General features: G+C 34.9%; 1 protein-coding gene and 1 non-coding gene across 6 annotated transcripts in view; both read left to right on the top strand.

Moving 5' to 3' along the window:
* Positions 1-27,128, top strand: part of LOC118920712 (ankyrin repeat domain-containing protein 26-like) — a 118,255-nt gene that overhangs the window by 67,572 nt on the left and 23,555 nt on the right. For all 5 annotated transcript variants that reach the window (XM_057498044.1, XM_057498045.1, XM_057498046.1 and 2 more), the window contains 11 exons: positions 3,485-3,518; positions 3,803-3,941; positions 12,033-12,246; positions 13,594-13,777; positions 14,392-14,529; positions 15,969-16,919; positions 18,306-18,458; positions 21,288-21,358; positions 21,632-21,725; positions 23,719-23,831; positions 25,703-25,832. In XM_057498044.1, coding sequence (XP_057354027.1) covers positions 3,485-3,518; positions 3,803-3,941; positions 12,033-12,246; positions 13,594-13,777; positions 14,392-14,529; positions 15,969-16,919; positions 18,306-18,458; positions 21,288-21,358; positions 21,632-21,725; positions 23,719-23,831; positions 25,703-25,832 — 2,221 coding nt within the window. The remainder of the gene's footprint in view (positions 1-3,484; positions 3,519-3,802; positions 3,942-12,032; positions 12,247-13,593; positions 13,778-14,391; positions 14,530-15,968; positions 16,920-18,305; positions 18,459-21,287; positions 21,359-21,631; positions 21,726-23,718; positions 23,832-25,702; positions 25,833-27,128) is intronic.
* Positions 23,443-23,547, top strand: LOC118922867 (small nucleolar RNA U13). Its single transcript, XR_005028929.2, has one exon. It is a non-coding gene; the product is annotated as a small nucleolar RNA U13 (small nucleolar RNA).

The raw sequence follows: 27,128 nt of genomic DNA on the forward strand, positions 1-27,128 counted from the left end.
AGAAGCTGAAAGCTTTTCCTTTAAGATCGGGAATGAGACAAGGATGCTCACTCTCCCTGCTTTTATTCAACGTAGTTCTGGACGTCCTAGCCATGGCAATCAGAAAACACACAAAAAATAAGAAGGATCCAGATTGGTAAAGAAGAAGTTAAACTTTCACTGTTTGCAGATGACATGATATTGTACCTAAAAAACCCTGAAGAATCCCCTCCAAAAGTACTAGATCTAATATATGAATTCAGCAAAGTTGCAGGATGCAAAATTAATACACAGAAATCTCTTGCATTCCCAGACACTAATTATGAACTTGCAGAAGGAGAAATCAGGAAAACAATTCCATTCACAATTGCATCAAAAAGAATAAAATACCTGGAAATAAACCTAACAGAGGAAGTGAAAGACCTATACCCTCATGAGAAAAATTAAGGATACCAATAATGGAAATACATCCTGTGCTCATGGATAGGAATAATTAATATTATCTAAATGGCCATCCTGCCTAAAGCAATCTACAGATTCATGCAATCCCTATGAAAATACCAACAGCATTCTCCAACAAACTACAGCAAATAGTTCTAAAATTCATATCTATCCAGAAAAGATCTGGAATCGCCAAAGTAATCCTTAGAAGGAAAAATAAAGATGGGGGGGATCACACTTCTCAACTTCAAATTCTACTACAAAGCCACAGTAATCAAGATAATTTGGTACTGGCACAAGAACACACCCATAAACCAGTGGAATAGACTAGAGAGCCCAGATATAAACCCAAACATATATGATCAATTAATATATGATAAAGAAGCCATGGACATACAATGGGGAAATTACAGCCTCTTCAACTGGTGTTGGCAAAACTGGACAGCAAGTCATGAAACCATAAAACTCTTAGAAGACAACATAGGCAAAAATCTCCTGAATATGAACATGAGCAACTTTTTTTCTGAACACATCTCCTTGAGCAAGGGAAACAAAAGCAAACATGAACACATGGGACTACATCAAACTAAAAAGGTTCTGTACAGCAAAGGACACAATCAGCAGAACAAAAAGGCATCCTACATTATGGGAGAATATATTCATAAATAACATATCTGACAAGGGGTTAATGTCAGAATATACAAAGAGCTCACATGCCTCAACAACCCAAAAGCAAATAACCCTATTAAAAAAATGGACAGAGGGTAGGATTCAAGATGGCAGCATGAGGAAATAAATTCAAGGTTATTGAAAAGCAACATAGTAACATCAGTCTCTTTAATTTATGATTTCATCCTGTCTCTGACCTCAGCTATTTCAAATCAACTTTTCCTCAGTACGAAAGTCCCAGGTTCTATAACAAGTTACAACAGTGAATGCCAAGTTTCCTCTACCTACGTATAGACATTAAATTAAACTCATCAGGTCATGAGTCTAAGAGATTAGTTGACACTCATACTCAGAGGCAGATCTCCATTTCCCATAAGTTAAAAATCAAGATTTTATGGGTAAGAAAGGAATCTAAACAAGGAAAATTTGCCAATGGAGATAATAAAGGTGACTAGCATTCAGAAATAAGGGGCTGGGTTGACAAGCCCCTAACATAAACCATGTTTATTGATATTCATGATGTTTTTTATATTGTAAAATCCATCTACTTGGACTGCTTTCTATCTCTGATTATGCAGATGCTGTATCTTATGCATGACTGACCAAAGTGTCACTACTTTCTCCAGGAAGCCTGATCAATCCTCTTAAAACATTTACTCTTTTTGATTAAGTGGTACAATATGTATGCCATTATATAATAAATGTTACCTAAACATTTAAAAAAATGGTCAGAGGATATGAACAGAGACTTCTCCAAAGAAGAAATTCAGATGGCCAACACGCACGTGCAAAGATGCTCCACATTGCTAATTATCAGGGAAATCCAAATTAAAACCACAATGAGATATCACCTCATACCAGTTAGGATGACTAGCATCGAAAATACTAAGAACAACAGATTCTGGCAAGGATGCAAAGAAAGGAGAACCCTCCTACACTGCTGGTGGCAATGTAAACTAGTTTAACAAAAAACTAAAAATAGAAATATCATGTGACCTAGGAATTCACTCCTAGGAATTTACCCAAAGAATACAAGTTCTGACTTGAAAAGACATATGCACCCCTATGTTTATTGGAGCACTATTTACAATAGCCAAGATATGGAAGCAACCTGAGTGTCCATCAGTGGATGAATGGATAAAGAAGAGGTGGTACATATACACAATGGAATATTATTCAGCCATAAGAAAAAAGAAGTCCTACCATTTGCAACAACATTGATAGAGCTAGACAGTATTATGCTTAATGAAATAAATCAGGTAGAGGAAGTCAAATAAATACCAAATGATTTCCCTCATTTGTGGAGTATAACATCAAAGCAAAACTGAAGGAACAAAACAGCAACAGACTCACAAACTCCAAGAAGGGGCTAGTGGTTAGCAAAGGGGAGGAGTAGGGAAGAGCGAGTGGGAAGGGAGGGAGTAAGGGATTGAGGATATTATGGTGTTGGGGGGATCATGGGGAAGACAGTGTAGCACAGAGAAGACACATAGTGACTCTGTGGCATCTTGTTACACTGATGAACAGTGACTGCAATGGGGTATGTGGGGGGAGTTGATAATATGGGAGAATGTAGTAACCACATTGTTTTTCATGTGAAACCGTTATAAGAGTGCATATCAATGATATCTTAGTAAAAAAAATTAAAAATAAAATAATGTGAAATACATTTGACCATTGTACAGCACAGGGGTTAGAGGCACCCACAGCCCCTGACCTCCATTCAGTCAAAAATCCATGTATAACTTTTGACTCTCCAAAAATTAACTACTAATAGCCTCTGTTGAATGTAAGCTTCAGTAATAACATGTAGTCAATTAATACATGTTTACTTTATTATATGAATTATATATTATACTCTTAAACTAGAGAAAAGAAAATATTTTTTCAAATTGTTGCTGATCTTTACAAAAATTTCCAATATGTTTATTGACATAAAATTTGTGTGTAACTGGACCTGCATCATTCAAACTAAACCCATGTTGTTCAAGGCTCAACTGTAATTGCGTAAGTCCTTAAAAGGCTCATATCCTGGTTACTAAAAAAGAGTTTCCTTTATATAAGTACTCAAGTAATACTTTCTAATCAGGTTTTTTAGTACCAGTAAAAGCTTCTTTTTATTGAAAATGGCAACTAAAAATCTTGATACATTTCTTCCTATCAAATAATTCAAGTAATATTGTGCTTTTCCTTTTCCTTTGACTGTTAGTTTGGTCTAAATTTAATACTTTGTTAGTTTTAATAGCATATTTTCTTTGTCCTTTAATGTTACTCTATTTATTGTTTAATCACTTTAGAATATTAAATACAAATGCAGAGATATCATATAAAAACAATAGGTGAAGATATTGTTTTAAGTATTTAATCTTTGTCTGAAAAAAATTTTGTTTTTTAGACCTGCAAAGAAAATATCTGATGAAAGGAATAAGGTATTGTAAAAAATAAATTACAAAAAATATTATTCTGCAGTAAAAAAATATAAAAGTTACAGTAAAGAGTAGAAAATCTTCCTTTGTCTATAGATATTGAATTTGAAAAAGTAATTTAGAAGCACTAGTTATTTATTAAGGTATTTTTTTGGTAAAAATCAGTTTCTTAAGAAGTACTTATGGTTTTGCTTTTATAAAAAGATGAATATTTATTGCCGCTGTACACTTAGTATATTTTATGAATACTTTGGGGACGTTTTGAAATAGTATTTTTATATTTGTAGGTCAAAAAGCAAATTAATTTAATGGATGACCTTGATGACTTAACCCAGTCATCTGAAACAGCTTCAGAGGGCAAGTTGCCTTACTCTACTTATAAGAATTCCATGTTGCTAATTGAACAACTTGGCATGGAGTGTAAAGGTAGGACCATTGTATAAATATAAAGCTTTTTAATACACTGTGGTAATATAAGCACACCTTATCTAGGACTACACCATAAAGCACTTAATGTGTATTTCAAATCTGTCCATCTCAGAAATATGTTTATGTTAAAATAAAATGAGAGCTATTGTGTACTCTCAGCCAATGAGCTATAATAATTTCCACATGCTTTTCTGAATGTAAATGGCACACTAGTGTATTTGTTGACTGTGTTTTTCTCCTGTGTTTTCACCCAAGGTCAGGTTACCATAATTTTCCAACCAGAATGTTGAAATGGCCTCAGAACTGTTTTCCTTGCCTTTCCACCTCCTGGAACCTTGGTCTACACTGTAACCATAATTATTAGATATTTTTGAAAATTCAGATCTAAATAGACATTCACTGCTTTAAATTTCCATTTATGTACTACTGTGGCAGTATTCCACAAATTTTAATATGTTTTCATTTTCATTCCATTAAAAATAGTTTCTAATTTCTCTTTTCATTACCCATTTGACCCAGGGGTTATTTAGATGTGTATTTAGTTTACAAATATTTGAGTATTTTCCAGAGGTATTTTTGTTACTGATTTCTAGATTGATTTCTTTGTCATCAGGCAGCCTATGTTGTATGACTTAAATCCTTTTGAGTTCTTTCAGTAAGATTTGTTTTTTGACGCAGAATATAATCTCTTTTGTTAAGTGTTCCATGGGTGCCTGAGGAGAATGGTGGTATTCAAATCTACCCTATCCTTGCTGACTTTATGCCTAGTGAAATCTCAGACCATAATTGTGAATTTGTCTATTTCTCTTTGCATTTCTAGTAATTTTTACTTCATGTATTTTGAAACTGTTATTAGCTACATAAACATTTAGGGTTAGTATGCTTCTTATTCATGTACCCTTTCAGCATTATGAAATGACCTTGTTTATTGTTGGTAGTATTTTTTTCTCTAATCTGTTTTGTCTGGTATTAATATAACCAATTCAACTCAACCTTTTGTCACCTCTTAGTGTGGCATATCATATTTCTATCCTTTTAACAAATCTGTGTCTTTAAATATAAAGTGCATTACTTACAGGTGGCATATAATTTAGATCTTGCTTTTTTATCCAATCTGAAAGTTTGCCGTTTAGTTGAGCTTTTTAGACCATTTTCACTTAATATAACAACTATATCACTGATATAATTGATTTGAATCTGTCATCATGTGGTTGGAGTTCTGTTTATCCCATATGCTCTTTGTTCCCCATTTCCTCTTTCTATGCCTTCTTTTAGATTAAATGAGTACCTATATGATATAGTTTTATTTCTGTTTCTGGCTTATTAGCTATAACTCTTTTGCTTTGATATTTTGGTGGTTGCTCTGAGGTTAATAGTATATGACTTTAAGTATTACAGTCCACCTTCAAGTAACATTATACCACATCATATACAAGAAAATCAGGGTAGGGAGTAGGTGATGGTGAAAGGGATAAAGAAGTACAAACTTCAAATTACAAAATAAATTAGTCACAGTAATGGAAGGTAACAGGGAATATAGCCAATGATATTGTAATATCTTGGTATTGTGACAGATGGTAACTACACCTATTGTGGTGAGAAATTAGTAAAGTGTATTATTGTCTAGTCACTATGTTGTACATCTGAAACCAAAATAAAATTATGTATCAACTATATTCAACTTAAAAAAAAGATAACAGGAGGCAGAGCCAAGATGGTGGCGTGAGTAGGGCAGTGGAAATCTCCTCCCAAAACCATGTAGGTTATTGAACATACAACAAATACAACTATTCTTAAAAGAGAGACTAGAAGATTCAGGACAACAGCCAGGCTACATATTCATCTGTGAGAACCCAGCACCTCACAAAAATACAGATACAAGCCAAGGCCCCGTGAGACCCAGGCACTCCCCGACCCCAGCTTCCAGGCAGGAGGAGAGGAATTGGAGTGGGGAGGGAGAGGGAGCCCAGGACTGCTGAATACCCAGCCCTAGTCATCCGCATCAGGAGCGTAGACACACACTGTGTGGTGTGCTGGATACTAGGGAAATGGAACAGTAAAACCTGCGAGCGGGTTCCCACAGCCGGCACCCCTGGAACAAAAGAAAAGCAAGTGCTTTTTGAAAGTCTTAAAGGGACAGGGCCCTCACCGCTGGATGGAAGCGTCCAGGCACCCTCAACCCAGCAGCTGGGAATCCTGGGGAACTCTGGGCACCATAACCCCCTGGGCGGCAGTGCAGCTCTGAGACCCCTCACAGCAATAAACAGCCTCCCACCCATTTCCAATCCAGTGCGGCCCCGCTATAGCAGAGCAGCAGCCTAAGACTGGCCATGCCCAGAGCAGCCATGCAGAGCTTCCTCCACAGCCACGTGGGCAAGAATCAGAGACCCTGTCTGCATGCAGCTGCCCAGCACAAGATGCTAGGGGTTGCCATTCTCCCAGGAGAGGAAGGCAAGGAGCAAGCAGGAAGGAACTTTGCTCTTCCAGCTGACAGATGCACCAACTGCCCAAGACTACCTCTATCTCCATGAAAAGGCAGAAGAATTTCATCCAGACCAGAATCACACAGACATCCTCCCCTGAGAGGGAAACTGGGGAGATAGACTTAACCAATCTTCATGAAAAATAATTCAAAATAAAGGTCATAACCATGCTGATGGACTAGCAGAGAAATATGCAAGAGCTAAGGAGGGAGAATACAGAAATAAAACAATCTCTGGAATGACTTAAAAGAATGGACGAGGTGCAAGAGGCCGTTAATGGAATAGAAATCAGAGAACAGAAACACAGAGAAGCTGATGCAGACAGAGATAAAAGGATCTCAAGGAAAGAAACAATATTAAGAGAACTGTGTGACCAATACAAACAGAACAATGTCCACATTATAGGGGTACCAGAAGAAGAAGAAGAGAGAGAGACAAAGGGATAGAAAGTGTATTTAAAAAATTTTTGCTGAAAACTTCTCTAAACTTGGGGAGGAAATAGTCGCTTAAACCATGGAAGCACACAGAACCCCCAACAGAAGGGACCCAAGGAGGACAACACCAAGACACATAATAATTAAAATGGCAAGGATCAAGGACAAGGACAGAGTATTAAAGGCAGCCAGAGAGAGAAAAAAGGTCAACTACAAAGGAAAACTCATCAGGCAATCATCAGACTTATCAACAGAAACCTTACAGGACAGAAGAGAAAGGCATGATATATTTAATGCAATGAAACAGAAGAGCCTTGAACCAAGAATACTGTATCCAGCATGATTATCGTTTCAATATGAAGGAGGAATTAAACAATTCCCAGACAAGCAAAAGTTGAGGGAATTTGCCTCCCACAAACCACCTCTACAGGGTATTTTAGAGGGACTGATCTAGATGGGAGCGCTCCTAAGGCAAAATAGATGTCACCACAAAAATTAAAATCACAGCAAAGAAAGCAGACCAACCAAATACTAACTATAAAATCAAGTGCCCACAAAAGCAGTCAAAGGAAACACAAAAGAGCCCAAAATAAAACACTTAACATATAAAGAATGGAGAAGGAGGAATAAGAAGGGAGAGAAATAAAAAATCATCAGACTGTGTTTACAATAGCTCAGTAAGCGAGTTAAGTTAGACAGTAAGATAGCAAAGAAGTTAACTTTGAACCTTTGGTAACCACGAACCTAAAGCCTGCAATGGCAATAAGTACATATCTTTCAATAATCACCCTAAATGTAAATGGAATGAATGCACCAATCAAAAGACACAGAGTAATAGAATGGATAAAAAAGCAAGACCCTTCTATATGCTGCCTACAAGAGACTCACCTCAAACCCAAAGACATGCACAGACTAAAAGTCAAGGGATGGAAAAAGGTATTTCATGCAAACAACAAGGAGAAAAAAGCAGGTGTTGCACTACTAGTATCAGATAAAATAGACTTCCAAACAAAGAAAGTCACAAGAGATAAAGAAGGACATTACATAATGATAAAGGGGTCAGTCCATCAAGAGGATATAACCATTATAAATATATATGCACCCAATAGAGGAACACCAACATACTTGAAGCAAATACTAGCAGAATTAAAGGAGGAAATAGAATGCAATGCATTTATTTTAGGAGACTTCAACACACCACTCACTCCAAAGGACAGATCCACCAGACAGAAAATAAGTAAGGACACAAAGGCACTGAACAACACACTAGAACAGATGGACCTAATAGACATCTATAGAACTCTGCACCTGAAAGCAAGAGGATACACATTCTTCTCAAGTGCACATGGAACATTCTCCAAATAGACCACATACTAGGCCACAAAAAGAGCCTCAGTAAATTCAAAAAGGTTTAAATTCTACCAACCAACTTCTCATTATTCCCAAAGGTATAAAACTAAAAATAAATTGTACAAAGAAAGGAAAAAGGCTCACAAACACATGGAGGCTTAACAACATGCTCCTAAATAATCAAGGGATCAACAACCAAATCAAAATAGAGATCAAGCAATATATGGAAAGAAATGACAAAAACAACACCACACCCCAACTTCTGCGGGACACAGCGAAAGCAGTTTTTAAAAAAAATTTTGATATCATTGATCTACAATTACATGAGGAACATTGTTTACTAGGCTCCTCCCTTCACCAAGACCCCCCCACAAACCCCTTTACAGTCACTGTCCATCTGCGTAATAAGATGCACAATCAATAATTGTCTTCTCTGTGTTGCAGATCTCTCCCTGGGCCTCCCCCGACATTATGCATGCTAATCGTAATGCCCCCTTTCTTTTTCCCTGCACTTATACCTCCCTTCCCACCCATCCTCCCCAGTCCCTTTCCCTTCGGTAACTGTTAGTCCATTCTTGGGTTCTGTGAGTCTGCTGATGTTTTATTCTCTCAGTTTTTCCTTTGTTCTTATACTCCACAGATGAGTGAAATCATTTGATACTTGTCTTTCTCTACCTGGCTTATTTCACTGAGCATAATACCCTCTAGCTCCATCCATGTTGTTGCAAATGGTACGATTTGTTTTCTTCTTATGGCTGAAATATATTCCATTGTGTAATTGTACCACATCTTCTTTATCCATTCGTCTACTGATGGACACTTAGGTTGCTCCCATTTCTTGGCTATTGTAAATAGTGCTGTGATAAACATAAGGGTGCATCTGTCCTTTTCAAACTGGGCTGTTGTATTCCTAGGGTAAATTCCTAGAAGTGGGATTCCTGGGTCAAATGGTATTTCTATTTTGAGCTTTTTGAGGAACCTCCATACTGCTTTCCACAGTGGTTGAACTAATTTACATTCCCACCAGCAGTGTAGGAGGGTTCCTCTTTCTCTACAACTTCGCCAATATTTGTTGTTGTTTGTGTTTCAGATCGTACTGATCCTTACTGGTGTGACGTGATATCTCATTGTGGTTTTAATTTGCATTTCTCTGATGACTAGTGATGTGGAGCATCTTTTCACTATCTGTTGGCCATCTGAATTTCTTCTTTGGAGAACTCTCTGTTCAGCTTCTCTGCCCCTTTTTTAATGGGATTACTTGCTTTTTGTTTGTTGACATGCATGAGCTCTTTATGTATTTTGGATATCAACCCTTTATTGGATCTGTCGTTTATGAATATAGTCTCCCATACTGTAGGATGCCTGTTTGTTCTACTGATGGTGTCCTTTGCTGTGCAGAAGTTTTTCAGCTTGATATAGTCCCACTTGTTCATTTTTGCTTTTGTTTCCCTTGCCCAGGGAGATATGTTCATGAAGAAGTCACTCATGTTTATGTCCAAGAGATTTTTGCCTATGTTTTTTTCTAAGAGTTTTATGGTTTCATGACTTACATTCAGGTCTTTGATCCATTTTGAATTTACTTTTGTGTATGGGGTTGGACAGTGATCCAGTTTCATTCTCTTACATGTAGGTGTCCAGTTTTGCCAGCACCAACTGTTGAAGAGGCTGTCTTTTCCCCATTGTATGTCCGTGGCTCCTTTATCGTATATTAATTGACCATATATGTCAATGTTAATGTCTGAAGTCTCTCTTCTGTTCCACTGGTCTGTGGCTTGAGTCTTTTGCCAGTATGAAATTGTCTTGATTACTGTGGCTTTGTAGTAGAGCTTGAAGTTAGGGAGCAAGATACCCTCCACTTTACTCTTCCTTCTCAGGTTTGCTTTGGCTATTCAGGGTGTTTGGTGTTTCCACATGAATTTTTGAACTATTTGTTCCTGTTTGTTGAAGAAAGCTGTTGTTAATTTGATAGGGATTGCATCAAATCTGTATATTGCTTTGGGTAGGATGACCATTTTGACAATATTAATTCTTCCTAGCCAAGAGCATGGGATGAGTTTCCATTTGTTAGTGTTCTCTTTAAGTTATCTTAAGAGTATCATATGGTTTTCAGGGTATAGGTCTTTCACTTTCTTGGTTAGGTTTATTCCTAGGTGTTTTATTCTTTTTCATGCAATTGTGAACGGAGTTGTGTTCCTGATTTCTCTTTTTATTGGTTCATTGTTAGTGTATAGGAAATCCACAGATTTCTGTGTATTAATTTTGTATCCTTCAACTTTGCTGAATTCCTATATTAGTTCTAGTAGTTTTAGAATGGAGTCTTTAGGGTTTTTTATATACAATACCATGTCATCTGCAAATAGTGACAGTTTTGCTTCTTCTTTACCAATCTGGATTCCCTGTATTTCTTTGTTTTGTCTAATTCCCATTGCTAGGACCTCTAGCACTATGTTGAATAACAGTGGGGAGAGTGGGTATGTTGGGGAACTTGGTGAAGGGGGGAGTCTTGTACACATAATGTTCCTCATGTAATTGTAGATTAATGATATCAAACTTAAAAAATAATAAATAACAAAAGGTAACAGCTTACTTCCATTTCTTGTCTCCTTGTCAGATCCTTTCTAGATCTGTGGGGTTATAATTTTCCTTAAATATAGAAAGTTTTTGGCCATTTTTTCTTCAAATATTTTTCTGTCCCTTTACTCCACCACTTTGATGAAGTTTATATTAGCCACGTGAGTATTCTCACAGCTTAGTGATGCCAAACTTAAGAATGTTTCATTTTGTGATGTCTAATAAGTGTTTATTCCCATCCAGTGCATTCTTCACCTGTGACATAATTTGCATCTCTATAAATGCTGTTTGATTTTTTAAAAATAGCTTCCATGCCTCTACTTGTCTTTTTAGCTTTGGTTTTGCCTACAGTTAAATTACTTGGAAAGAGTTTGATCTTTTCGTGTCTTGTTGTGATATGTTAGGTGAATATGGAGCAGTGCTCAACCCAGGGCTAATTATTCCCTACTACTGAAGTAAGACCTTTCTGACTACTATAGTCCTTGTCCTATGAATTACAAGTTTTCCCAGCCTGGCTGGCGGAACAGACACCACTCCTGGTGCTGCTGGGTTCTCACTGGGAGCTCTGTGTGCCTTGGTGTATAGCCTCATCACAGCTCAGGTGGTAATTGGGCTGTGTCTCAGTGCCTTCTCTCTGTCATGGTCTCAGAATTCTCTCGAGGCAGGGAGCTGAGGCATTCCTTAGGCTGACTCCATTTGTTTTCAGGCATCATTGTCCTTCATGGCCTAAGTCCTTTGTCTTGAAAATCATTTTTAAATGTATTTTTTCTGTTTTGCTTTTGCTTGTTTCAGGCAGGAGGACAAATCAGTACCTGTTACTCTCTTCACCAGAAGCAGCTTGCAGTAGAATGATGGCCCAGGCCACAGACTGTCTAGAATGCTCCTTCTCCTCTGCTTGTAGCCATCTTGTTCTCAGGGAAGTCTTCTCTGGGCCGAGTTTTGGTCAAGTTCTGTTAATGTGATCACAGAACTCTGTTTTCCTATAGTATCTATTGGAATTTATAATTATTTATAATTATTTATAAATTATAATTAATTTTTAATTATTTTCTCCTCCACTAGACTTTAAGCTACACAGTAGCCAGAGGTCTTGTCTGTTTTGTCTACAGAACTTAATATAATTTCTTCCACATTATAGGTACTCAGTATATATTCAGTGTATGAATGAGTGAATGTGAAAAGGCACAGTTCTTTGTACACAAAAGGTAATCATATATTTCATTTCTGTTTTTGTTTTCTCCCTGGTGCAGATTCTGTGAGCTTACTGAAAATCCAGGATGCAGTTCTTTCATATGAAAGATTAATAGAACTTAAAAAAGGTCACTGTGAACTACTTAAAGGAAAAGTAAAAAATATGGAACATAAGGTTAGTGGACTACAAAAGGAGCTATCAGAAACAAAAGAGATGGCATCACAGTTAGAGCATCAAAAAGTGGAATGGGAACAAGAACTCTGCAGTTTGAGGTATAACAGCTTGGTTTTAAAGAAATTTCTGAACTATTTACTTTTATACTATGGATATGTAGAAGTTTCATAATTACTAACTTTGTGGGATTTTACTGGGAAAAAACTTGTTTAGTATTATGGAATATGAAATACTTGTAAACACTGTAGCAAGTTCTTAATGGTGACTACTTCTACTAATAATTTAATGTATAGTTCAGTCATTAATTTGAATGGCCACATAGAGGCCTACCTCATTATTTATTTTAAAAAATTATGGTTGTTTTTCCTTTTATTAAATAATTAATGTTGCAGCAAACATTTTTCACATAAATCTGTTTCCACATTTCTGGTTATTTACTTGGAATAAGTTCATCAAGTATAAAAACTTTAAAGTGATATTATTTAAAGTATAAATAAAATCTTGTATAAAAAACAGTAAAGACAAAATTGTATGTGTATATTTGATCTATACTTTTAACTTGTTCTCAAGAAAGTTTATATTAAATTTACACTCTCACCAACAGAGTATGAAGTGGATGTTTTTCTCAAGACTGAAAAATGTGTTAGAAATTTATATGCATTTTTACTGCTAACATATGCATGGAATAAAAAATAAAATGGAAAGTGATTACGCATTAGTTATTTAACATCTCATACGTAGATAAAATTAATTCAAAGGTGTGTGCTGAAAGCTTATGTTACTCTTTATTGTTTACTTAATTTGGAACCTGTGTTCCTCCAAAAGATTTTAAAATAATGTATAAAATAGATAATACTGAACAAGATAAGTTGAAAAGTGTTGTAAAAGAAGAAACATAAAACTTACAGGGCAGCAGATAGACTCAGCTAGGGAGTCTTGGGTTGCAGTAATCTGCAGATACATGTGTTATAAAAGACATCTGCAGATGCTGTCTTGCACTACAAATCATTTTTAAGGGGACCTATAATATTTTGTGAAGTTAAAAGTTTATTTCTAATGAATTTATAAATGTATTTATAAACAACTTCTTTTTTGAATTAGTAACTAAATGATCTATCCTACTGGAGGAGTAATTATGACTATATAGGGAAAAAAAGGGTCACTTTCAACTCAAACTTACTGAATAAGTTCAAAATTCTTTTCCTTTACTGGAGTTACTACTGACTAAAACTAAGTAGCAGAATGATTTTCATTGCTACTTCTCAAGTATATGTATTTTTTGGAAGAGATTAAAGCAAGAAATTAAATAATGTGAGACATAGAAAAGGAAAAAAATACAAGGATGTGGGAATTTGGGGATTATAAACCAGTGTGTGTAGAACTAGATCAGAAAAACAGCCTATTTCTAACAGAACAAATTTTAAGATAAATATATTTAACTGTAGATTTACCTTAAAACAAGAAAAAGAAAAGAGAAGAAATGCTGATATGTTGTATGAAAAAACTAGGATGCATTTAAAAAGAAAAGAGGAGCAACACAGTAAAGAAGTTGAAAAGAAACAGCAATTGGAATTCACTCTTCGAACACGAGACATGGAATTGAGGACTGTAAGAATTAATCTGAATCAGGTACATTAATCTTTGGGAAAATTTTCTTATTTCTAACATTGTTTCATCAATATTATTTATAATATTCCTTTGATTTAATATATATTATTTGAGGGTAAGCAAAAAGATTATCTCATCCTAATGTGAATGATGACATATATAGCTAAAATTATTCATTTATTGCAATTCTTGGAATTTAATAGATGCTCTGTATGTTTTCTGGATGAAGGAAGGGTAGGTAAATTGAGCTTAAACATTATATTTAAGCATAAATCGTTATGCTTAAACAAATGTTAAACATAAATTTAACATAAATGTTGACATAAACATAAATGTTAAAACATTTTGCTTAAACATAAATGTTTATTTTGGCTTTTTTATGTTAAAGTACATGTTAAATTACCTTGTTTTGAATAGAAATTTTATTTCATAGTATTTTATCTGCCTATATTTTTGTTCTATTTATGACAAACTTTGCTGTCATTTAAATGAAAATTTGAGTTATTCATGTGGGATAAAAATTGTTGTGCTTAAAAGGGCCACTTTTTAAAACAGTTTTTTTAAGGTTCTGCTCTTAAGCTTTTGACTTTGTTTTAAGTGATAGAGACCAAAAACCCAATGAAGTGTGTTTTTAGGTTACAGAAGAGCGAAATGACATTCAGAGGCAACTTTCTCAAGAACAGAATGCCAGAATATTACAAGACAGGATTCTGACCAATCACCTTTGCGAACAAAAGGGGACAGAAATGGCACATACAAAAATGAATTCTGAGGTGTTTTTCTTTAGTCATTTTCAAATGTGTGTTTATGTATTTGTATGTGTATATATTTAAAATATCAAGAGTATATATGTCATGGAAAGTATGAAGGATTTTTAAAGCCTATATATGTGTATATACATTTGGTGGTGGTGGTGGTGGTGGTGGTTGAAGGTGACATTTTTGGTTGAGTGGATAAAATCGTATCTTAAATCCATTTGTCTGTAACCATCAAGTTGTGATATTCATAACAGTCTTATTCAGAGGAGAGGCTTTTACTATTTTCCATAGGAATTATGAACTTCCATAATCCCAAAACTATTGCTACTTAAAACTTATTTTCCAGTTTTGGGAAGGGCTTTCACCACTTTGATAGATTAACAGGGAGGATATTCATCACTTCCACTGTTGGTACGGAAGATAAGTATAGCCACTTCAAAGACCATAGTTTGGATGTCACTCTCCTCTGAAAAAAATAGTCATACAAGGAGCTTTTGAAAACAATGATATGCCATAATACATACTTAGTGATAATGTATTGATAAGTATTTTAGTCCTAGGAAAATAGTTCAGTGTATTTTCCCCTACTAAACACTTACTTTTATGTGAAATATCAAGCAGAAGCAAATAATCCCATGGTTTTTTAAGAACAACTCTATAAATTTTAACCTTATTTACCATTAGTATTTTGAAATACAAGGCTTTGTCTTTCTTTATACATTTAAACTAGAAAAGTAATTGTGGTTGGGTGCTCCAGTGGTGGAGTCAGAGACCTGGGGAAAATCCTGCAGCTTGCTCACGCTTTTAACCTTTCGATTCCAGAAGAACTGTGATGACTGACTGAGTTCATTGTATGTAAAAGTGTTTAGTACAATGTCAAGATTTATCAGATATCAGTAGATGTGATTCTTATAATTATTAGAAATTCTAAATGTTAGAAAAGCAGATTAGATTTAGACTAGATGTCATTAGAAAAGATTCTAAAATGTTAGAAAAGACAAAAAATCTATGGAATATTTTTAGGAAAAAGAATTGTAGGAAACAATCTGTATGAATATATGCTGAGCTAAGGCTTTTACTATGAGGTAGCTGAATAGATTTCAGACTGGAAACTCAATTTTTAAGTATAGTTTTAAATATAGATTTATTATTCTTTTATGCCTTTTGAGATGTAGTTCAGGGAAAGGCCTTTCTTACTCTGAGATTTTTAAAAATTCTCTCTTGGTTTCTTTTTTTACTTTCATGGGCTCATTGTTTTCAGTTCATTTTTTGAAATTTTGGGAATTTATGTATAAAGTTTGAGGTTAGGATCCAACTTAATTTTTTCCAGTTGGATATCCATTTATCACAGCCTTTTCATTGTATAAACATTCAGGTTATCCTTTATTTTCAGAGGAAATCATGATATGTCTTTTCATTGAGTGCTAGCTGAAAGTCTCCTTTCTTTTACTTAGGTTTCTGATGGTCATGAAAAAGATCTCTTGCATAAAAACCACATGTTGCAGGATGAAATTGCCATGCTAAGACTGGAAATAGACACAATAAAAAGTCAGAACCAGGAAAAGGAAAAGAAATGTTTTGAGGACATTGAAATTATAAAAGAAAAAAATGATGATCTTCAAAAGACAATAAAAGTGAATGAGGAAACACTAACAAAAGCCATACTCCAATACAGTGGACAGCTTAATGTCCTGACAGCTGAGAATACAATGCTAAACTCCAAGCTGGAGAACGAAAAACAAAACAAAGAAAGATTGGAGACAGAAGTTGAATCATACCATTCTAGACTGGCTGCTGCTATACAGGATTATGATCAAAGTCAGGCATCAAAAAGAGATCTAGAACTCACTTTCCAGAGAGCAAAAGATGAGTGGTTTCGTTTACAGGACAAAATCAATTTTGATGTGTCTAACCTAAAAGATAACAATGAGACTCTTTCTCAGCAGCTTTCTAAAGCTGAAAGTAAATTCAATAGCCTTGAAATTGAGCTCCATCACATGAGAGATGCTCTCAGAGAAAAGACTTTGGTTTTAGAACTTGTGCAAAGAGACCTAAGCCACATACAGTGTCGAAATAAGGAAATTGAACAAATGTATCAGAATGAGCAAAGTAAAGTGAGTAAGTACATTGGAAAGCAGGAATCCTTAGAGGAGAGATTATCTCAACTACAAAGTGAAAATACATTGCTCCGACAGCAGTTGGATGATGCTCAGAACAAAGCTGACAATAAAGAAAAGACAGTAATTAATATCCAAGACCAGTTTCAGGAAATTGTAAAAAAACTTCAAGCTGAAAGTGAAAAACAAGGTCTTATGCTGAAAGAAAGAAATGAAGAATTAATCAATTATTGTAATAATTTAAAAGAAAGAATGCATCAGTATGAAAATGAGAAAGCAGAAAGAGAAGTAAGTATCCAGGAAAATAAATGAACTTCCTAAAAGAAAATTCAAAGTAATATTTGATTATGGCTAAATGTTGAAACTAGTTGAATATAAGAAATATATACTGTATAAGTATGTAGACTGTAAATCAGCTTAAAAGCATGCTTTGTATCCAGCAAAAAAATTAGACCGAGGGTGCTTTACTTTGAAAAAAGGTATTGTGTTGACTATGAAGTTTTAAGAAGTTAAATTATAAATTGTTATTGGATTGAGACTGATATAAACAATATCAGTTTATATACTGATATAATCTTATAAGATGTAATCTTCATGTCAATACATTTTAATACCATGATGGAGCAGATAAATGGAAATGCTCATACCCAGAATGAACCTTAAGATTCAATGAAGTGGATCATCTTGGCAGTCAATTCCAGATTTCCCAATGAAATGAAGTACAAATGCTGTATCTCATAGTCCTTTTCCTTCAGTGGCTTTTTATACATTTTTAGTTGATATAATTTTATTCTTATTCATGTCAATTTGAATTAAATTTGGAAATATTTTAGTCCCAAGCGTGTATTCTTATGACCTCTAACTATTTAGCAGCATCTACTTTTCAATACATCATAATTTGGGACAAATGTGAGTTTTAGCAAAACCATATTTGATTTAATCTTCCCACTGCTATTTATTACTCTGAACATTTTTATAAATAATTTGCTTATAATTCTCATTTCAAGGAGAAATGTAGTTAAGAAGAGATTATAAGACATAAGCTCACACACAGCAAACTTACTGAATGTAAGTGTGTCCAATACTGTAACTGTTTGTGATTGGAGCTATTTTTCAGACTAATGAGGGGTAGCAGGATTCTTGTGTAGCAGGAATGGAGTAAGTTGTAGGAGCCAAGGTCAGGGAGACAGGTAGGGGCCCAATTGCCTAGGGCCTGAGGCCCATTGGCATGACTTGTCTTTTGTTCTGACATGGGAGTCTATTGGAAGGACTCAAGCAGAGGATTGAATATGTGAGGAACTCTGAAGTCTATTTAGGCCACTAATAAAAATGAGGAAAAATGTTTCACAATGTAGAATTTACCACCCCTAGTCCTACTTACATACCATTTCCTTTTGAGACTTCACGAGGCTGTGAAGTCTGTAAATTCTAAGGGGATGTGGATAGTGGGACTGAGTTCATTGTCTGAGTACACAGTAGTGATGAGGCAGGAGGATCACATCTTCTTTGTCCTTAACTAAATTCGGTAAACAGGAATGTGTGAACATGAGGAAAAGGTGAATTGATGACTGCAGTGATATTTTTCAAAATACATATGTTAGCGTTATATATTATTAACATAATAATAAGGTGATTTATAAAATCAGTTTGATCATAACAGAAATATGTTATTAGGTAGTTATGAGACAACTTCAACAAGAACTGGCTGATACCCTAAAAAAACAATCTATGTCAGAGGCTTCTCTGGAGGTTACATCACGTTACCGAATTAATTTAGAAGATGAAACACAGGATTTAAAGAAGAAATTGAGGCAAATCAGAACTCAAGTATGTATGAAATTTAATGTGTCAACAGTTAATCTATAAGCTGACTAAATAATACACAGTGTTTTACTATACTAGTTTCTGTGGACAGCATTCCTTTATATTTTCATTATAATTAATTTAGAACAATTTTATTATCTTTATAATATACACTCTTGACTTTCATTCTGCCATTTGTATTGTACATTTTTTCTTAGAACATTTACCCTTAGGAAAGCTGAGAATTATGCATTGTTCTCACAGAAGTTGAGACTTTTTTTCTTAGTACTAAGCATTGTTTTTTATAGATGTCTCTTTTAGCATGATAAGGTAAATCAGATAAAATTAGAGGGTAATTGTTTAATGGAATGTTTTAGTAAATTGTCTTTTTTCTGTTCTTCACTTTGGTGAATGGAAATAGGAGCTGTGTCCATTTACTTTGTGGATTTCAGGATAATTTGTAGAAAAGGTCATTATATAAACCAATTGAAATTAGATACTTCCCTCATTTCCCTTTGAGATATACTGTAAAAACATGGAAATACTCAAATTATGTATAGTATGAATCCAAAAATAGAGAATTAAGAAAATTTTCTAGATCCAACCATTGGACTTTTTTAAGCCTTATTGAGATATTCATATACAATACAATTTACGCATTTAAAATGTCTAATTCAGTATCTCTGGTGTATTCACAGACTTATATGTGTATAACTGTCCCTGCAATCAAGAACATTTTCATCACCCCAAAAAGAAACCCCACATCCCTCAGCCATCACCTTCCCCAGCCCCAGGCAACACCAGTCTACTTTCTATTTCCAAGATTTGCCTATTCTGGATATTTCATGTAAGTGGAACCACAAGATGTGGTCCTTTGTGACTAGCTTCTTTTCAGTTAACATACTATGTTCAAGGTTCATCATGTTATAGCACATATTAGTACTTCATTTATTTTTATTATCAACAATTCTCCATGGGATAGCTTACCCACTTATACATACGTTATGGACCTTTGGGTTGTGTCCACTTGTTGGCTATTAATAATGATGCTATAAGCATTCATTTACAAGTTACTGTGGGCATGTTTTTATTTCCCTGCCACTAGATTTTATCCTGAGTTAATTGGGCTGATCTCACCATCTCTTGGCCTTTGCTCACGTGTCCTTCCTGACCCTATTGCTCTTGCCTAGTCCTGCATCACTCAGACCTGCTCACACCTCCATTCTCCTGAAGCTGTCTCTAACTGTTCTTTCATTGGCCTTACCAGCATTTATCATCTAGTCTGTGCAGAACAATTTTAATTTAGCCCCTTACTTTATTTTATTTTTCATGAGATAATCTTTTCTTTCCAAGTTTGTCTAAGGGGAAATAGTACTTGATATGCATGGTACCTATCTTGTATAAATTAAAATATTTCAGCTGTTGTTTATTCTATAACTTACCAATAATTTCTCTTTGGGACACTGATACAATAAGGCTTTTATTCTAAGTGTATTTTAAGCAATTAAATATAAAATTGAAAGCAGTTAACCTAATAGAGGAGAATTGTTGAATGCTCTCTTTCCCCCCTCCCACTATGGAATAAAGTCTAAATTTGCCTTCCTTCATTAAGCAGCCAGAATGGGGACTTACAGATGTATAGCACTTAACCAGCTGTAAAGCTCTGGAGATGGCTTTTATGATCTGCCATGCTATCTAACCTTATCACGGTATTTGCTAAATCAGTGAACCTAAACAGTTGCTGGGAATGAAGTCGTTTGGGAACTTTGAGGGCCCATTATTCCCATGTCTGTGGCTTTACCCTGTCTCTGATGCTCGTGTAAGTTAGGTACTACTCAGTCCAGGAGGGCCTGTTTGCACTGTAGTCTGTGATCATTGCACATGGAATAGTTCAGGGAGGCAGTAAGTTATAAATTATAAACAGGAAAAAAAAAGTAGACACAACCCAAAGGTCCATCAACTTATGAATGAGTAAATGATTAAACCACACCACCAAGTATTCTTTGACAAAAATAAAAATAAATGAAGTACTGATACATGATATAACATGATGAACCCTGAACACATTGAGTGAAAGAAGCTAGTCACAAAGGACTATATACTGCGGTTCCGCTTATATGAAGATACCCAGAGTAGACAAATCTTGGGAACAGAAATACTGGTGGTTGCCTGGGGCTGAGGAATATGGGAGCTGGGGGTGATGGCTGAGGGATGCAGGGCTTTTTTTTGGGTGATAAAAATGTTCTACATGATTGCACTTGATTGTACTTGGCTGGTGGAATTGGTGAACGTTCTTTGAAAACTAGTGGGGCTATATCCTGAGCTAATAAGTGGTGGAGTTGGGATGTTCCCCACCCCGGGCGTTCTGGCTCCTATGTAGATACTGCCTCTTGAATGATTTCATGAAACATTTGGTTGTCACTGAAAGCAGCATGTTAACTTTATAATCAGATTGAGTAGCTGTGGTCATTCACCTATGTGAATATTTAAAATTATAGGTGATGTGGTGCTTGTAATAAAACAGAAATATTTGACCTAAGGTAATTTCCTATCTTTACCCATTTGACCAGTATACAAATCTGTGCATTTATCTGATGAAATATAATTTAAAAACCTGAATAACTAGAGAAGAGGTTGGTAAACTTTTCTATAAAGGGCCAGAGTGTAAATATTTTAGGCTTTATGGGCCTTAAGATCTCTGTTGTAACCACTCAGCTCTGCTGTTATGCATGAAAGTAGTTGTAAATAATGTAGAAGAGTGTGGCTGTGTGCCAGTAAAATTTAGTTTCAAAAGCAGGTGATGGCAGGTTTGTAGTGTATTATCAGTAAAGCTTATTATTTTCTTTATTTTAGTTGGAAGAAGCACAAGGTCAACATATAGAGGCTGTAAGATGTGCTCAGAAGACACAGGATCACTTGCAAAAGTACAGTTTAAAGCTGCACAGATAATAACTTGAGTATCTATAAAGTAGATAAGCAATGTAGTATGGGAATTGTTTCTTAGGATAATATGTATTGTTGGGCTGGATAAAAATTTCAGCTTTGAGCTATTTTGAAATGCGTTATTTTTGCACATTTATGGCACAATTGCCAAGTCATCTACTTGTCAAATTTTTAAGAGTTTATGTAATTGCACCTTCAGGTGTTTGTTTGGAAATTATGTGGTAGAATAATTATTTTTAAAATATACATTTTAGGCTTGAAGTCGAAAATGACAACTTAAAAGTAACAATCAAAAAGCAAGTGGTCAAAATTGAACAGCTTCAGAAAAACCTTTTAAGTACAAGTTTGGTAAGTCAGTCTCTTAATTTCTGTCTTACTGTGAGAAAAACACTCACTGGTCCAAACTCAGTAAGTGGACACGGAGACAAAAAGAACAGCAGAATGAGGCCTTAATGGCGGTCTTGTAAGATCGGGTGTCTGGTAAGCAGGCACACCTGGGGTAGTTGACCCAAGTAATTCCCTAGTGCATGAGTCCCTTCCCTGGTTCCTCATTGGATGAGTACTACCGGGTTTACGTTCTTTCCCGGATGTTGCCTAAGCAAGTTATATCCATATTAGGCTTTCCCTTACATTTGTCTTAATTTTATTGACTGGTTTAAACCTTTTCTCTTTTCCCAAATAGGCACAGCCCTTTATCAAATCCCCCACTGCCCCAGCCTGAGCAACTTCCTGGCTTGTATTTCACCACGTGGCCCTTTGTTAATATCTTACTGTTAAAATGTTTAAACTCCTGGTGGGAGTAAATCACATTTCAGTTTTATGTTTTTTCTAACAATACCAAAAAGGAATTTTTAAATTTTTCTAGTAGTACCTAAGGATATTTTAGACAATATGAAAAATCTCATTGATAAAAATATTTTTTGTATTCATAGTGATAAAAATATTTTTTGTATTCATAGTGATGCTAATTGCCTCTAGTAGTGCAATTCCTTTTTATAGTCATAAGTTAGTGATTTTTGTAAGATTTTAATAAAAATATTGTGATTGTCTACAGACAATATTTTATATATACCACATTTTGTTTATCCATTCATCTGTTGACAAATTTTGGTTTTTTCCACCTTTTGGCTATAATCAATAATGCTGCTATGAACATTTGCATACAGATATTTATTTGAGTTCTTGCTAATGTTTTCTCATGTTAAAAAATTCCCAGAAATTTGAGGAATGATTTGATCTGGAATTCTGAATTTCTCTTGCAAATCTAAATCTTTCAGTGAGACTTTGACAATGAATTACTTCCAATATTGTAATTCCTGCTCTTTGTCAAGAATGAATACTAGGTTATTATGCAAACAATCCTCTGAAAGGAATGTATCATTTGTTGGAATTTAAAGAGAAGAGATGCCATTAAAAAGTAGAAATGGCTGGTCAGTCAGAGCTTCACACAGTAACAGTGCTCGTAGCACTGCAAGTTCAGAAGCTGTTTTTTCTCATTTGCTTGAGTTAATCAGCCTTTCCAATATTTAACAGTCTAACTTCAGAAGAGATTGATGTGTAATCCAGGATTGCAATTAATTGACCTATAGTGAAAAATTGACTTATAGTAACTATATGCCAAGCAGAGCAGGGACTCTCCTGCCATTCCCACTATCTTTTGTAGGAGAGGCTACAGATCAGAAAGAAGATTGCATTATGAACCCCAAGTTGGGGCATGAGGTAGATTCACCTACCAGCTAATTTCAGTCACAATAACTAGATTAAGTTCATGCAAATTTCATTATACAGATAAACCTACTGGGGAGCTAGAATATTCTGTTGACTGGTCCTTTGGTGGCTGAAGAAACATTGAAAATTACTATTATTTTTACTTGTGTAAATCAGTTACATTGTATTAGCACACTTTTCATACCTGTGATGTGACAATTTGTTGATAAGGAGTCTTCTGTGAATGAAACTGGTCCCCTTCCAGTGTCATGCAGAAACCTATTAAGGTATCAAAAATTCAAAACATTTTAAGAATACCCAAAACTGATTACGCTTATTTAAAAATAACAAAGGATTGATCCTTTTTTAGTTCATAAGCATGATGATTGAGTGTTCTTGCTTTTGCATGACTGTGTGCCTCCCTCAAACCTTGGTACAGTGTTCGCACATTACCCATCTGATTTGAAAAAAAAGGGGAAAAAATAATGAGGGATTTTTTCAGACTACTTATAGAAATGACTCAGGATTATGACATAGAATTACTAGCCACAACTCATGAGAAATAATAGTTTTAAGAAAGAAGAGTGAGTTTCTAAATTTTTAAAAATAATTTTCTTAAAAATTTTTTTCATAGTATCAAGGTGAAAAGGAACAGTTAAAGAAATTGACAGAGTTAAAACAATCTCTAGAACATAGTTTGGATCAAGAAGTGATGAAAAACAGTGAATTAGAAAAAGAGATTTCTGGGTAAGATTTTAACATTTCAATTCATTTCAACCATTAATTGATTTAACTGTAATTCTGCTTTACTAAAATCTAAATACAAATTCATTTTACATCCATATTTTTTAAATTAAACAGATTATCCTACTTAAAAATTTACTTTCGAAACTCAAAATCTGAAGCTTTTTAGAATGCCAAAATATTACATTTATTCTTTAATGATTCCTAGAACAATAACAACAATGCCTTTTGCATAGCATGTCAGCTGAATTCATCGGTTACCTTGAATCTGTATTTCTGCAAGGTATCTTTGCTCTCTTTGGTAATCTTTCCTTCTTTTAGTAGTTCTTCCTGTCAGCATTCAAATATTTTAATATCTAAAAACCTGTATCATTGTTTAACAACATCAAAATTATCTTACTGTGGCTTTTATTTTCTTTATTTTTTAGTTACGTATCATTCATACAAATATATATGCATGAGTTGAAGAACAAAATGAGTAATTAGTTTCTACCACTCAGATCAAAAGAATGGACTATTTTCCTGTGTCTGTGAAGCCCCCACATGGCTTCATTTCTGTTTATTTGCTGAATTCTTAAATTTGTTCCCTGATTCTCATCAATATTTTCCTCTCATTTAACTGTCTTTGTCCGCCTTGTTTTCCATTCCTTTCATGATGTTCAGATTGCACTTGCCAAGATTTCTACACCTTTTTTTTTCATATCATTAATGTACAATTATTTGAACAACATTATGGTTACTAGACTCCCCCTATTATCAAGTCCCCCCCATATACCCCATTACAGTCACTGTCCATCAGCATAGTAAAATGCTATAGAATGATTACTTGTCTTCTCTGTATATACTGCCTTCCCCATGTCCCCAACCCCCTACATTATGTGTGGTAATCATAAACCCCATTTTCCCCCTTATCCACTCCCTTCCCACCCATTCTCCTCAGTCCCTTTCCCTTTGGTAATTGTTAGTCCATTCTTGGAGTCTGTGAGTCTGCTGCTGTTTTGTTCCTTCAGTTTTTGCTTTGTTGTTCTACTCCACAGATGAGAGAAATCATTTGGTACTTGTCTTTCTCCACCTGGCTTATTTCACTGAGCATAAGACCCTCTAGCTCCATCCATGTTGATGCAAATGGTGGGATTTGTTTTCTTCTTATGGCTGAATAATATTCCATTGTGTATATGTACCAACTCTTCTTCATCCATTCATCTACAGATGGACACTTAGGTTGCTTCCATTTCTTGGCTATTGTAAATAGTGCTGCGATAAACATAGGATCTACACCTCTTCTTAAGACAGTCTTGAAGAGACTGTTACACTTTCTCTCTCTGCCAATTTCCTTTCTCCTAAAGCTCTGCCTCTTTCCTTTTCCTGTCAGCTCAGACTTCAGAGATTCTTCTTTCCTATTTCTATTTTGAATGATCTTCCTTGATGTATGTTGTGTGTATTTTCTTTTCTTGTATGCTGTGGTTAATAGATACTAAAATATATTTTTGTGTATTTTTCAAAACATTTGTATATAAGTATGTTTTTTCTTTTTTACCTTGGATACTGACATCTGGTTTTTAATTAATAGTAATAGGTTAATGTTTTATATGACCATGCTAAAAATAGATATGAATAACTTATGTATAAGAGCTCTTTATAAGTAGAATATTAACCCTTTAACTGTAATACATGTCATAAAATTTTTCTTCATATTATTTACCTAAGATTACAATTTAGTTAGCATGCTTTCACAAAGTGTGATTGTAATGTATGGGAGGATTGTAATTTATAGATTTGTTTATTTTATTTGATAGAGCATAATATCTGCTAAAATAATTATTAAATATTTGCTCTTAAAGAACTTGACTTACTCATTCTGCACATTTCTGCAGACTTAAGAAACTCTTAAAAAGAACAAGAAAGAAGTTAAATGAATATGAAAATGGAGAGCTTTGTTTCCATGGAGATTTAAAACCCGATCAAACTGAAATGGACATTCAGATTAATAAACTAAAACATAAGGTAATTTTCAATCAATTTTGGGACCCAGTATCACTTAATGTTGGGAAATATAAATCATTCAATGCTTTGAGCAGGAAAATGCAGATTTGTCCATTAGTTTATAGACTTGATACATTTTTTTATCAAATGTATTGCAATTATCAAAAGGATTGCAATTAATTGACCTATAGTGAAAAATTGACTTATAGTAACTATTTGCCAAGCAGAGCAGGGACTCTCCTGCCATTCCCACTCCTGCCATTCCCACTCTCCTTTGCTGAGTCCCTTATGTCTTGAACCCTTGCTGGTGCTCTAAAAGCAAGCAACACACCATTGTACAACCCTGTAGCACAGGCACCACCTCATTGTCGCCAAGTAAAGGTAACAGCTGTATTGAGATAAAATGATCATCCTACCAGTTCACTCATTCAGTGTTTACATACAATTCAGTGGCTTTTAGTTTCTTCACAGAGTACCACAATCAATTTCAGAACTTTTCATCACCCTTAAGAGAAACGCCATACATTTAGCTGTGACCCTGTGCAGTTTCCCCTTCCCTACTCTTCTCAGCCCTAGGGAAACACTACTCTGCCCTGTGTTTTTACAGATGAGCCTACCCTGAACATTTCATATCAGTGGAATCACACAGTATGTGGCCTTTGTGACTGTCTTCTTTCATTTACTGTAATGTTTTCAAGGTACATCTATTTCATAGCATGTGTCAGTACTTCATTTCATTTTATTGGTAAATAATACTCCATTTTATGGACATATTGCACTTTATCTGTTTATCAGTTAATGGACCCTGGGTTGTTTCCACGTTTTGGCTATTGTTAATAATGCTGCTTTGAACATTCATGTACAAGTTTTTGTGTGAGCATATGTTTTCATTTCTCTTGGGTATATACTTTGAATGGAATTGCTGGATCATATGGTAACTCTGTGTTTAACCTTTTGAAGAACTGCTAGTTTGTTTTCCAAAGTGGCTGCACATTTCATATTTTGCTTAGTAGTGTTTGAGGGTTCCTTTTTTTCTACATTCTTGCCAACATTTCTCACTATCTGTCTTTTTTAGTACAGCCATCCTGGTGGGTGTGAAATGGCATCTCATACTTGTTTTGATTCGCATTTTTCTGATGAGTAATGATGTTGAGCATCTTTTTATATGCTTATTAACCATTCATGTATCTTCTTTGAAGACCTGTCTATTCAGTTCCTTTGCCCATTTTGATATTGGATTGTCTTTTTGTGCGAGTGATTTATATATCCTAGATACAAATCCCTTATCAGATAAAGGGATTTCAGATATTTTCTCCT

Source organism: Manis pentadactyla, chromosome 3 (genome assembly GCF_030020395.1).
Source record: "Manis pentadactyla isolate mManPen7 chromosome 3, mManPen7.hap1, whole genome shotgun sequence".
NCBI lineage: Eukaryota > Metazoa > Chordata > Mammalia > Pholidota > Manidae > Manis > Manis pentadactyla.